Source organism: Peromyscus eremicus, chromosome 6 (genome assembly GCF_949786415.1).
Source record: "Peromyscus eremicus chromosome 6, PerEre_H2_v1, whole genome shotgun sequence".
NCBI classification, from domain to species: domain Eukaryota; kingdom Metazoa; phylum Chordata; class Mammalia; order Rodentia; family Cricetidae; genus Peromyscus; species Peromyscus eremicus.
Window position 1 is genome coordinate 115,601,386 of NC_081421.1, and position 12,683 is coordinate 115,614,068.

At 45.1% G+C, this 12,683-nt stretch overlaps 1 protein-coding gene across 5 annotated transcripts in view; it reads right to left on the bottom strand.

Moving 5' to 3' along the window:
* The window catches only part of Sh3glb1 (SH3 domain containing GRB2 like, endophilin B1), an 80,006-nt gene that overhangs the window by 21,075 nt on the left and 46,248 nt on the right, over positions 1 to 12,683 (bottom strand). For 3 of the 5 annotated variants that reach the window (XR_009379941.1, XR_009379940.1, XR_009379942.1), the window contains 2 exons: positions 9,785 to 9,953; positions 8,644 to 8,783 (listed from right to left, as the gene is read on the bottom strand). Coding sequence is in view for 2 of the 5 variants with exons in the window: in XM_059266379.1 (XP_059122362.1) it covers positions 9,816 to 9,953 (138 nt within the window). In the remaining 3 variants the exon portion in view is untranslated. The remainder of the gene's footprint in view (positions 1 to 8,643; positions 8,784 to 9,784; positions 9,954 to 12,683) is intronic. The other 2 variants (XM_059266379.1, XM_059266378.1) reach the window with 1 other exon arrangement.

Here is a 12,683-nt window from a genome sequence, read left to right on the forward strand (position 1 = left end):
TACAGGACCTGTGTCTTACATATTAGACTAGGCACCTTGGCCAGCGAGCCACATGGATCCTCTTTGTCCCCACAGCCCTAGTGCTAGAATTACAAGCATGTGCTACCAATGTCCAGCTTTTCATGTGAATTCTCGGGATCAAACTCAGGTCCCCCTGTTTGTGGAACTGAGAGGAACTGAATTTATGATCTCATGGGAGTCTTGTAAAATTGAAATGACTGGAGAGCTGCTAAGCTCCACTGTTTCAACACCCTCTACATGTGGAGGTAGACTTCCGGTTCCCAAGGGCCTCCAGGTGGGGTCTTCAACCCAAATGGAATGCTGGCCCTTCGGAAGGAAACAAATGGCTTTCTAAGAAGCCCCTAGTTAATTTTAAGGGCATTCATTTTAGATCCTCAATTCTGACTCTGCCCTTTCCTAAAACTGAAATGTCAAGTGTGTGGTTGCCTGATTCTTCCCACTTGGTCTTTTAAATTCCATTCGGTGAAGAACAAATCTCTCTCCCTCCTTAGAAGTGTATTAATGTGAACTGCCCCAGGGCACTAAACATAGGGACAGTTATAGGATGCCAAGGCAGGACCAGTGCCAGCAGTAAACACAGACAGGAGCCTCCCCTTTGTCATCCCAAAGATAAACTCTTGGCAAGGCTGAGTGAGGACTTATCTCTCCACCCACCCATCCACCCATCTTTGAATTCAAATTTAAAAGTGAGATCATTGTCTTCAGGATGGACATTCACATACTTAGCTAATTGAAAAATGAAGTCAGACTTTCTGACAGAAGATAGGTCTGATTTTGATGATTGGTTCACAATGAGAAATGAATTTGCCAAGTTTATAGTTGATATCCTGTATAAATTGAATATCTAAGCATACGTTTAAAAACATTCTGAGCCAATAGAAACTAGGAAATATGTTGAAAGTTAGAGTGAACATTTTAGATGTACATTAAAAATTCTGTACAGTGCACATAGCTTAGTTTTAAAAATAAATCAAGAGTGTGCAAAAACAGTTTGAAGAAAACTGTTCTAGGGTTTTGTAAGAGATAGGCTAGACTGAAACAACCTGAGGATAGTTCTTGAAGTGGTAAGATTGAGCTTGGTATTAAAGAATGGTAGGATGGGTTAATTGTAAAAAATCAGGGAAAGGCTACCTGGTCCAGTGTCAACAGCATGTATGAGAACTTTCAAAATGTACCAGAGTGTCCATTGTCATTGACAATGTGATTCCCAGCCTCATCTGGGGACAAGAAGAGAGAGAATGTCAAGGACATTACCTTTGTCACCTATCTAAGCCAGGCAAGAGTTAACATCCTGTTTGTTCGGAAGCCAAGGCTGGGGAAATTGGACAGCTGGGTGGGTACTGAGAAAGCTTAAAGAAGGCTTCTGAAACCCCAGGATGTAATCTGTATCTAACTGACCTCTCCCAGTGTTTCTAAGTAGAATATGCTGCTCTTCCCCTGCATTCCTATGAAATGATTTCCATTCTTTAACTATGGGATGTCTCCCAAGCCATGGCAACTATTAGTTTATACGTTGGTCTCGTCTAATCTATAAAGCCCTCAAAAACACAGGCTATCTTGTCCATCTTTGTAATTCCAGTCCCTAGGGCATCTTCCCTCTAGTGACAAGGTCATAATAAAGTTTTGATTAACGATAAAGGAACAAACAAAAGAAATCCAAAAGGAAAATGATAAGGGCTGCCTAAGAAAAGAGCTCAGCAGTTTTGCGTCTTCCTAGGCACCAGGGACTCTTGGTCATCAAACTGAGTAGTTCATAAAAATCAGTTTGTTGGGTTATAATCACTGCTGTGAGAAGAGGGTGGAAGAGTGAATGACATTAACTTGTTTTCAGTAGCCTGCGTGCACGCACATGTATAGGTATGTATTTTGTTCTGAATGAAACATGAATTTCTAACTGTGGGTCACAGTGAAAACAGTTTTTAGAAACACTGGAGCGCACTTTGTTACCTGATAGTAATAGAGATGATGACATGGCAGCAAAGATCAATTGATGAGCAGGACAGTTTGAAGCAAGAGGAAGAGGGACTTGACAGCTGATTGGCTAACGTCAAAAGATCTCCATGACTTGCAAAAATTGAAGTAGCAGGTTGCCACCCTGCTCACACATTTCCATCTGTTTGCCAGGGTCACTGGGCAGGCTTATCTGCCTGGATCTTCTGTGCAGGTAGGGTTATGTGAAGCACTTGGACCAATGAACTGTGGGTAGAATGGACACATGTATCTTCTAGGCTGGAACATGTAATGCTTGGTGCAAGACCTTTTAAAATGGTCATTCCTTCTGTGTGGAATCTGGAAAGGTTTAAAGTACTATTTTTCTGTGAGTCTAAGCCCTGGAGTGAGGGGATTTGCGACAGGGCTCCTTGGCCAACCTCTGGAGAACAATGAAGGATGAGTGAGAGAGAAACTGTCTTAAGCACCTGAGAGTTGGAGACTACTGTTCATCAGAGCAAAATGTCTCCTAGCCTAGCTAAGAGACAGTAGTATTCTCACCAAGTAGAATACTCTGTTCTCTCATTTGGTTTCTGAGGAAGCTGTTGGCTACTGAGCAAGATCTATTGTAAGAAGTGACTACGAATTAAAAACCCAGAAAAAAAAATCCATCGTTCAGTAACACTAGATCTAGAATTGTCACAAATATAGGGATTTACCCTACTCTTTCTCCTGTTCTGGTCTCTCAGCTGGAGCACTATAAGCCATTTGCTTTCTTTCTGTGTTAGGTAGCATTACCCGCCTCCACCCCCACGTCCATGTCTAATCTACCCTGAGAATAGGATATCTTTCCATTGCAGAGGCATTTTTCAGATATTATTACGGCTAAGGATTTGAAATGGGAAAATCATACCAGATTGTTCAGGGTCCAGTCTAACCACATGCGTCTTTTGAAATGGAACCAGAGATGGCAGCATGAAAAGGATTCAACACACTCTTGCTGACTTTGATGAAGGAAGAGAGGATGCCAATGATGCCGGCATAAACCCATGGAAAGAGGCAATCATTTCTCCTTTAGAACTTTCAGCAATGGACACAGCTCTGCTAGTCCTTGGCTTTAGCCCAGCAAGATGCAGGGCAGACTTCTGACCTACCAAACTACCAGACCTTTTCTATTTTTTTTAAGGAACCAAGTTTATGGTGATTGTGACAGAGCAGGAGAAAAAGAAACACACTGCCCATCTCCTCGTAACAGTCCTCACTGTGTCTTCCTTGTCTCTTGTTTCTTTCACCCTCTCAGTCCGAATGCTCTCAGCCCTGCTGATGTGCCTCTTTTCAAAGCTCAGCCCCATCTCACTTAGTGGAGTCCCTAAGTCCCCCCAGCTGGAGGAAAACCGTTTCTCCTCTAGCCAGTCTCTTAGACTTCACTCACATCTTTGCATTTTAGCCCGGCTCTTAGTTGTACGGACTCCCACCCTACCCTTAGGTGATTCCCAGCATGTCCCATCTGTGTGACTCATACATAAATGGCATGCTGAAGTGGCAAAGCAGCCCTTTCAGGGAACAGATACTGTGTGGTGTCTTTTTATTTTCTTTGAACCGTGTGACCCTTGCAGCTGCTGAAGGGCATTTGAGACGTCACTCCAATAGGAACATTTAACACAGTTGTTGTCTCTACCATGAGTACTACCATGAGTACTCTACCATGCACACTGCTGCCTGCACACCAGTGCCTATTCTTGGTTTCTTAGCTTATAGAACCCCGATTTTCTTTTTCTGTTATCTACTTTTCCCCAGAAACCTAGGGGTCTGCACTCTTAGCTTCTAGTGTTAGGATAGATCTTATGGGTCTAAGTTAATTATGGCAATCCCATTCCTCTTTCATTTGATTGTTTTAGAAATGACCAGAGAAAGATGAACTAGAAAGCTCTTTATAGAATGAGATGGCAGACACGGCCATTTTTTTTTTTTTTAAAGCTAAATGCTTTTTTTTTTTTTTTAAGGCTAAATGCAATTTTAAGGGAAGGGAGGGGATTCTCTTCAGGGCAATGGTCATGCATTAGGTAAAAGCAGAGGCTTTTTTATGTTAAGTCAGTGAGGTCAGCGAGGATCTTAATTTACTTCTCATGCTTTGCTTAGACAAGGTAATGCACTTAGTACTGCTTGGCTGCTCTCACATGCTTGGCCGACTCTCAAAGAGCCTTTGGTTTGGAGAAGGGATAGGACAGGGCGTTCCCAGGCAGCCTTATCAGTACCAGACAGTACTTAGGCTGCAGCCTCAATTGCGCACGTCCTCTTTTGTGAGACCTTTCAAAGGCTGGAGCTGCTTACAGAGAGAGCCATTAGCTGTGGGGTCCCACAGACACCTTCCAGGGATGGCTGAGCATCCCTCCAAAGTGCTCCCCAGTAGAAGCAGAGGCTTTGGCTCCTAACCATTTCCAACCCAGGAGTGTTTAGTAGAGGCAGGAACAGTGGATTGGGTAGCCAAAGTAGGCTACTTAGAGGAACAGGACTCTCCAGCCATTTGTTTGCTCCTGAACTCAGCCTTTCCCAATTGGAGTTCTCTGAATCAAAGTGCACAGACATTACTTTGAGTGACTATGTTCTCTCTTCCTCCAAGGCGCATAGTCAGCACCATTCTTGTTGCATAGGAAAGAAGGTAATCCTTATGGTGGATTATAGGGTGTTAGGGCTTGGTTCTTCCATGGAACTCTAGCTAATTTATTCAATACATTTATTGAGTGACTATTATATAACAGGGACTCTGGCAGGTATTGGTTATACTGTAATGTGCATGTGAAGCCATGCTTTAATGGAACTTACATTCTAATGTAGAATCCACTATACTTTTTTTTTTTTTTAAAGCTCTATCCATGAATAATGAGGAAAAGACGGGACAAGCCTAACAGAAGGGGAAGCTAACATGATTTGGGAGGAAAGCCTAAAAATTCAGACTGTTCTCAGTTCTACAGTGGAATCTCACACCTTAAGTACGGCTCTCTGTCTCCCGGGGCCATGGTCAGGGAGTGCTTCGGAAGAGGTAGTCTTGAAGCCATTACCTAGGAAGATACTAGGAATTTGGTGATAGGGATCTCGACCTATTGGAAGGAGGGACTCACCTACAGGCTGTGATCTGGGGTACCTGAAGGGGTCCTTCGTTCTGTAGTCTCTTTCCCGAGAGCATCTGAGTCACTTCACATACCACTCCCACCCACTGCTTAAGTTTCCAAACTTTCTATGCACAAAACATTGACTTCCACCCCCACAGCTCTTCTAAGCCAAAAGAAATTTCTAACAGTTGTGTTTATTAAGTAGGTGAATCCAAATAACTTAATAGTAGTAATTTGTACCCAGCCTGACAGATGCCTCTGTGTTTCCCTTGGAATTTTAAAAATACCCCAAAGTACTCCTGTGAGTTCACTATCAAATGCATGGCATGTGCTCATCCTTGTGGGCTTGAGGCATAGAAAGTGCTATTACAATACAAATGGTCCTTAACAGAGACAACTCATCATTAGCCCTGAATACCAGATGTATCCATCTGGTTTGCTGGAGAGTGGGCTAAGCCTGAAGAGATGGAGAGGAGGGAGATTAACTTTGGGAGGAAAATGAGGTGAGGGGCAGGTTTTAAAATGTGCCAGGAGTAGGAGAAACCTGTGAGGGGAAAAGGCTGCATTCTGGAGGAGAAAGAAGAAGAAGAAGGCACCGAGCTTTGCTCATGAAGACCTCACAGTCTTGGAAAGTGGAGGAAAGAGAAGGATACAGCAGTTACTAGGTTACCTGTTTCCTCATGGTCTGAAGCTCGCAGTGTGTTCAAAATCAAGTGTGAGGAACTGTACTGAAGGGCTCACTCGGTGTCCTTAGTTGCTAAAGCATGCCCATGTTCTTGAAATTCTAAAGATGCTCACTTTCTGCCTTATCTCTGTCTTTGCTGGAGCTGTTTCACTTCCTCTGTGTGCTTCCAGGACAGGAAGAACAGTCCACCTTCCCATCTCACTTACCAGATGAATAACTTGGACCAAGCTCTGTCTTGATGCTATAGACACATGAGAAACAGTCTCTGTGTTTAAGAACTCGCTGTCCTAGCACCTGTCCAGAAAACCTGGTTCTCCCAGTCTCTTTTCTTTCATGGCTGGGGTCATATTCATATTCATGATGCCTGTTGTGGGAATCCCTTCCCCCAGAAGACACAATGTCTACTCCTCCTTATGAGGCCCCAGGACAAACAAGAGTAAAAGTCCACCAGTGTTCATTAAATTAGGGATCTAATTCTATTTGGCGGCACTTTTTCTTGTTTCCAGAAAAGTTAAAATATAAAGACAAGGTGTGTCTTAGCATGAACAAAGTATGGTAACTGAGTAGGCATCTATGGTGGTTGGGCATTTAGCTAGGCATGATTTATTTGTATCATGGTTAATCCTGCCTTCTGTACTTAACACCTAGTGATAACTTCTGCATGACTAAGACATGTTCAGAATTTTGTTATCTCACCAATGCATTAATCTCTTAGTTTAACTTTTTCCAAAAGCAGCATTCAAGACAAGGATGTACAGAGGGATGCCATTATTTGTAAGGTGGTTTGGAGCAGGTGTGAAGGAACAGGGAGAAAGAAGGGAGAAGCTAATCAATGTAAATTATGGGGTCTCCACTTTGGACTAACAGGGCTTTAGACTCTATGGGTACCACTGAGTCTTCCATGATGGTTTCCAGAGTAGTCTATCCATAGGGCATTTGTTCAGTGGCTCCCATTTACCTTAGACTAAGAATTATCCCTGGAGATTTTAGCCACTCCCATTTCCTGGATGAAGCTGTGTGTAGACTGACTGCGGGTCTACAGAAAGTCAAGAGATAAAAGAACAAGGGAGGGCACACTTGAGACTCCTTCATGGTTGCAGCTGTGGATGGGAGGGGACACAGGACAACCAGGACCTGAGTCAAGCCTGTGAGAAACCCAGGTGAGTCTGAGCTTTCTCTTGTGATCAATCGAGATACTGAGGTACATTTCCATCACTTGATATACCCAGATTTGTGCAACAATCCCACATGCAGTGGCCCAGAGACGATACAGGTACCGAGACACACCTGGCTGCTAGGCCCAGCTTCTCCAATCACTCCCTGTCTCCAGCCTCATAACAGGTATCCAAGTCAGAAATGCCCAGCCAAGCTCTTAATGCACAGACACTTTGAGAGTGAATTGCTCTTTTTAGACGCTAAACTTTGGCCTAATTTGCTTTATAGATCCTATGCCTGTCTCTTAAGTCAATCCTAACCATAGACACAAAGTCATTACGTACTTCTGACACTGGGTAGTGGCTGGAAGTCTACTACTGTAGATGCACAACTCCTCCTGTGAAGAGCCCCAGCCATCAGGGTGGTCCTCACAAGTTCATACCCCAGGAGAGTGCTTGTTAGTTTTCATTCCGCAAGTGTTTGTTAAATGCCTGCCGTACACTAAGGACTATGTGAGAACTAAGTGAAGCTGACATTCTACCCACTGATCTCAGGCATGATGGGAGAGACAAACATGAGACATATAATCACATTGTGATGAAAGAGCTGGGTGCATTTAGGAAAAAATGAACAGAAGGGCAGGCATAAATTTGACGGGAGGAGAGTAAGGTAGGGCATGCTGAGGAAGCGACATGTAGGTTTAGACTTGGAGACTCAAAAAGCATGGGCATTGGGAAGGATGTGGCGAAGGAAACCGCTTGAGTGCAGCCTTGAAGCTAGAAAGAGCGGTAGACGATGCTGCTTCTCACTGTTGTCATGCTTCAGGTATTGGTCATGCAGTACTCAGTCCCTCAGGGCTCAGGGATCTAGGTAGACGAGGAGGCGGATTGTAAGAGCAAGAGGTGGTGGATGAATTCCAGCACAAGAAGGGGAAGTGGATGCAAAATCCCTCCCCTAAGCAAGAAACTATTGCAATTGATACCTGCTGTGGGACTGTGGGATGGAAAATCAGTTTTCTCCAATGGAGTGACATCAGGTACTCCAACCACACTCCAGGGCAGGTCCCATGCTTAAGAGTAGATGACGACACCAAATAGACTCCATGTTTTATGTGCGCTTTTTGTTTTGGTGTTTTTGTCTTTTTCTTTTTAGGTTTTTTTTTTTTTTTTTGAGAGAGAGAGAAAGAACATGATATTGGTGGGTAGGAGATGGGAAGGATCAGGGGAAGGACGTGGGGAAATATGATCAAATACATTGTGTAACTTTTTTTAGGCCAATACATTAAAAAATGGAGAAACAAAACCAGATATTGTCCATGTGCTGTAAGTTTGATCTCCAATATTATGGTAATGAGAGATGATGGTACATTTAAGACGTGGGGTTGACTACATGATTGGGTTATGAATGATCTCTGGAAAAGATCAATGCTGCTGACCAGTTTCAGGTATTCTATTAAAGCAACACAAAGCAAACTAATGCACTTAACATTTCATTGTACAGAGGAAGTCACGTGGACAAGCCTCTCTACTCAACAGGTAGAGGAGAACAGTCTTCCGATGGAGATGGGGAAGGGGATGCACATACTCCCTTGGGAGAATCCAGTGTGTCTGTTGAGTGCAGTGCATCCTCAGCTATCATAACTGTTACCCAGCTGCCCATGTATCATATATGTCTATTGCCTTTCTATATTGTACCCACCAACTGTTCCCCCACACCACCACCCGCGTTGGGCCCCTCACCTACCCTTCCGACCATGTCTGCTCTCCTGGCCTGGGTCTCCATTCTGTCTGCCTCCCTCCACAGCTCTTAGCTGTCTCTGTTGTCTGTACTCAGCTGTGACAAGACAGTGTGATGACAATGTAGGGATCTGGCAAAAGTTCATTCTACAGAGAAAAAGTAAAATCATTTAGGCTAATTAAAACACTGATGCATAATTAAATTGGAACAGGGACATAAAACTCACTTATCTTATTGGGATGTCATGAAAACAAGCTAGTCAGTGTTCATGGTCTGAGCACAAAAGAAAACTTGTTATTGATTTACATATAATCTCTGCCATGTCTGCCTGAAGCCCCTACAACCTCTATACATCAGGGGAGGATGAGACCAAATGTCAGGCTTAGGGTCATCTATCCTGGATCTATTTTCTAAAAAGCCAACCAAAGAATAATATGGCACTGGCAAAGACAGCAGTGCTTCTCTAGCTGCGGGCTGGGAAAGACCGAGCTCTGCCTCTGGAGCTAGGCTCCGAAGGAACTGCACTTTAGTTTGTAAGACACCGTTGCAGCCCCAGAGTGCGGCTCATTAGAGTTTTTGATGAGAACCGTAGGTCATCTGTTCTAGCTCCTCTGTTTTGTTTGGCTTTTTATTTTTTATTTTTTTGTCCTAGCCCCCACCTCCCACCCCAATGAGAGACCATCTCACAGTAAATTCTGGCCTGCAGCTAATCACGCAGGGCCTGCTTGGGTTGGCAGTCCCCGCCCCTTCGACCAACTGCTTCCTTCCATTTTTCAGCGTCTTAGCCTTCACTTCCGAGTCTACCAAAGCAGAAAGGAGAGGAGGGCTGGGGGCTGTTGTGTGTCTCATTGGTGATGCTGGTGAACGGGCTGTCAGTGGAGGCAAAGGAACTTCCACCTAAGGTTCTTCCCTCCAACTTGCTACAGAGGTGTCAGCTGAGAAGAGCTTCCCATGGCTTTTGGCGTGGTTTTTTTTTTTTGAGGCAAAGGATATGGCACAGTTAGAATGATAATAGTTACAGGAGGACATGCCCAGGGGGAGGTGCCAGACAGAGCAAAGTACTTCAGACGTCTCATTTCATTGCCGCAAGTAGTCTGCAGGTGGGGATTTGCATAAGCCCTGTTTATTCAGATGTTATGTAACTCACCTTCAATGCTTTGAGGGGAGCAGGAGAGGCTTCATGGAGGAGGCTTACTCTCTAGTGAAAGGAGCCCCCTCAACCCTTGGAGCGATCCTACGGACCCTTCCTGTGCGCTGACCACGTCCTCTCCTGAAGGCACAGAAGGCCTTGTAGAGAGCCTCACTCTCTTCGGCATCTAGATGGAACAGAGGGATGTTCAAGCCAGTTTATGTTTAGACAACATGGCATTGATATGAATGTCTGCAGCGGGCCAAGATGGCAGACACTAGACACCTCGGCACTGTCAGTGCAAAATGACTGCCATCATGTGTCTGGGGGACCCAAAAGTAAGCAGTGATGCAACCTGTTATTTATCCATTGCTGGGAAAGTGCTACTTTGGGGTGATTCTGTATAAACGTGGCTTTGAGGGCAGAAGGGTACGCCTTCACTTCACTGTTTGCCTTTGCTAGTCTATGCAGGGCTGTGTGTGCTCATCTCTGCTTGCGTGCCAGTCTGCATGTGTGCCTGTGCCCACCCGTGTGCAGCCCATTCATGCTGGCTTGTGTGTGCCTGGGTGCCTGTCAGCACCTGCCTGCCCAGCAGCCTGTGTGCGGGTGAACAAAGTGCTTCTCATCTGTCTACTCACATTCTTTGCAACCTCCTGGGGTGCCATGACCCTCCTTCCTTCATGATGTGGGGTCTTCGACCTCACTCAGTCTTTATGGAGCTCCCATCCAGCCCCCTATACACCGCTTGCTTGAGGGATACCCAGCTGTGCATGATGAGGGGTGACTACCCAGCAGAGCCACCACCGACTCAGGTCTTCCCAACTCTCCTAGTGAGTAAAGCCCCACAGTGTGACTGTTCATCACACCGGCTTGGGGTACAAAATGCCTGCACTGTTCCTATCGCCGTCACTTATTATGTCTGAGAGGATGAAAAGGCACTTAATTAGCCAGGCAGTGGTGGCACATGCTTTAGTCCCAGCACTTGAGAGATAGAGGCAGGCGGATCTCAGTGAGTTCGAGGCGAGCCTGGTCTACAAAGTGAGTTCCAGGACAGCCACATTACACAGAGAAATCCTGTCTCTAAAAATAATACAAAAGGGCACTTAACTTCTGTATGCGTGTGTGTGTGTGTGTGTGTGTGTGTGTGTGTGTGTGTGTGTGTGTGTGTGGTGTGTATGCAAGTGCACTTGGGGGCCAGAGGACAGCCTGGATGTCGTCGTTCCTTAGGAGCTCCCTGCTTTTTTGATATGGGCTCTTTCAGTGACCTGGCCCTTACCAGATAAGTAGATTTGCCGGCACGTTAGCCACAGGGACTCACTTGCCTCCGCCTCCCCAGCTCAGGGCTTACAGGTATGCATCATCCCTGTTTGTTTGCTTGTTTTTCTTTCCATGTGACATCAGGGAATTGCGCTCAGGCCTCGATGCTTGCAAGGCGAGCACTTTCCCAGTGGAGCTGTACCCCTAGTTCCTTGCCCTTGCCTCAGTTGCTTGAGCCTCGTATTATATTAGCTGCCTAGAGCAGCTGGGAAGTTTAAATGCGACAGTGCATGCGGAGTGCTTCAAGTGTTTGGTAAGTGTTCATTAAATACCATCAATCCGAATCCACTGGGCTCTCACGGAGAGCTCCAAAATCCATGTTTGCACAGATGGCCCTGGTTAAACTCACTGGGTCACAAAACAGCTCAAAAAGACGTGAATGTGAGAGAGGGATTTGTCGGGAGGAATAGGGATAGAAGGGAGATAGATAATAGAAGGCAGGGTGACAGTCATCACAATGAGCTATGTGCTTGGGTGAAAATGTCAGAAAAGGAACAGGTTGAATAAAAATTACAAAACACTTTCATTTCCTTCTACATTTCTGTCATTTCATAGACTTGAGGAGTGTGAAAGGGCTCAGAGGAGCCGAGGGATCCTCCAGAACTCTACACTGTTCTGATTTGGCTGCACTGTCAATTTTCAGGTAAATTATAGATTTCAAAGGTTTTGGTGCACTCCCCTGGGAGCCTCATCAGCATCTGTAGTTTATGAATGTGCCCTGTGTTTTAAGTAATTGACTCTCAAGAGAGTAAGCTGAGCTGGGCACACCGAGAGGAGAGGAGCGTTACTCCATTCCTAAACTGAAGATGCGGTTAGGAAAGGTCCCACTCAACAGTCACAGGTTCCAGAGGGAACAAACACAAGGTGAGGAAGGAGGAAAGGGAACTGGCTTCCTGGAGTAACACTCCCGGATGGCAGATGATGGACTATGCTTGAGTTGTCTGTTGCTAACTGGTCTAATAGTCCACTGGGGAGCCCTTGAGAGCAAGGCACTGGAAATGGGGAGATTGGAGTCAGGGCCCAGGTTCTGTCTCTCCCCCAGGCTGTGTGAGGTAAGAGCCTTCATTTCTCCTTTTCTAGAGTACAGAGAAGATGACTACCTCCCTCCGAGGCACAAATGAGATAGGTGTAAATCACCTTTAGCACAGTTCCCACTCTGCAGTTAATGCTTAAATCACTGTAGCTGTTATTTCTCTAAACTTTCAATGTTTCTGCTGATGAGACCTTTGGGAAGGAGTAGGGAAGACAGGAAAAGGAAGTCCTGCCCAGACACTATGACTTCCTGTGGGTTCTGGGATCAAATAAAGCGAATGACTACAAATGGAAGAAGCTCTCAGTCCCAGCTGGCTTTCTAATGTGAACACAGGTCTGTTAGGAGCTTGGTTAAGTTCCTGGATCAGTACTATTTGTTCACTACAACACTAAAGTGTTTTTAAAAGCTTCTGAGGACTAGGGATATAACTTAGTAGTAGGGTGCCTTTGCCCATCACATTCAAGACCCTGGGTTTGATCCTTAGTATCACACACACACACAAAAAGAAACTTTGAACCTCTTTGGGAGTTAGGGAGATGGCTCAGTGGGTAAAGAGCTCATGCTGTG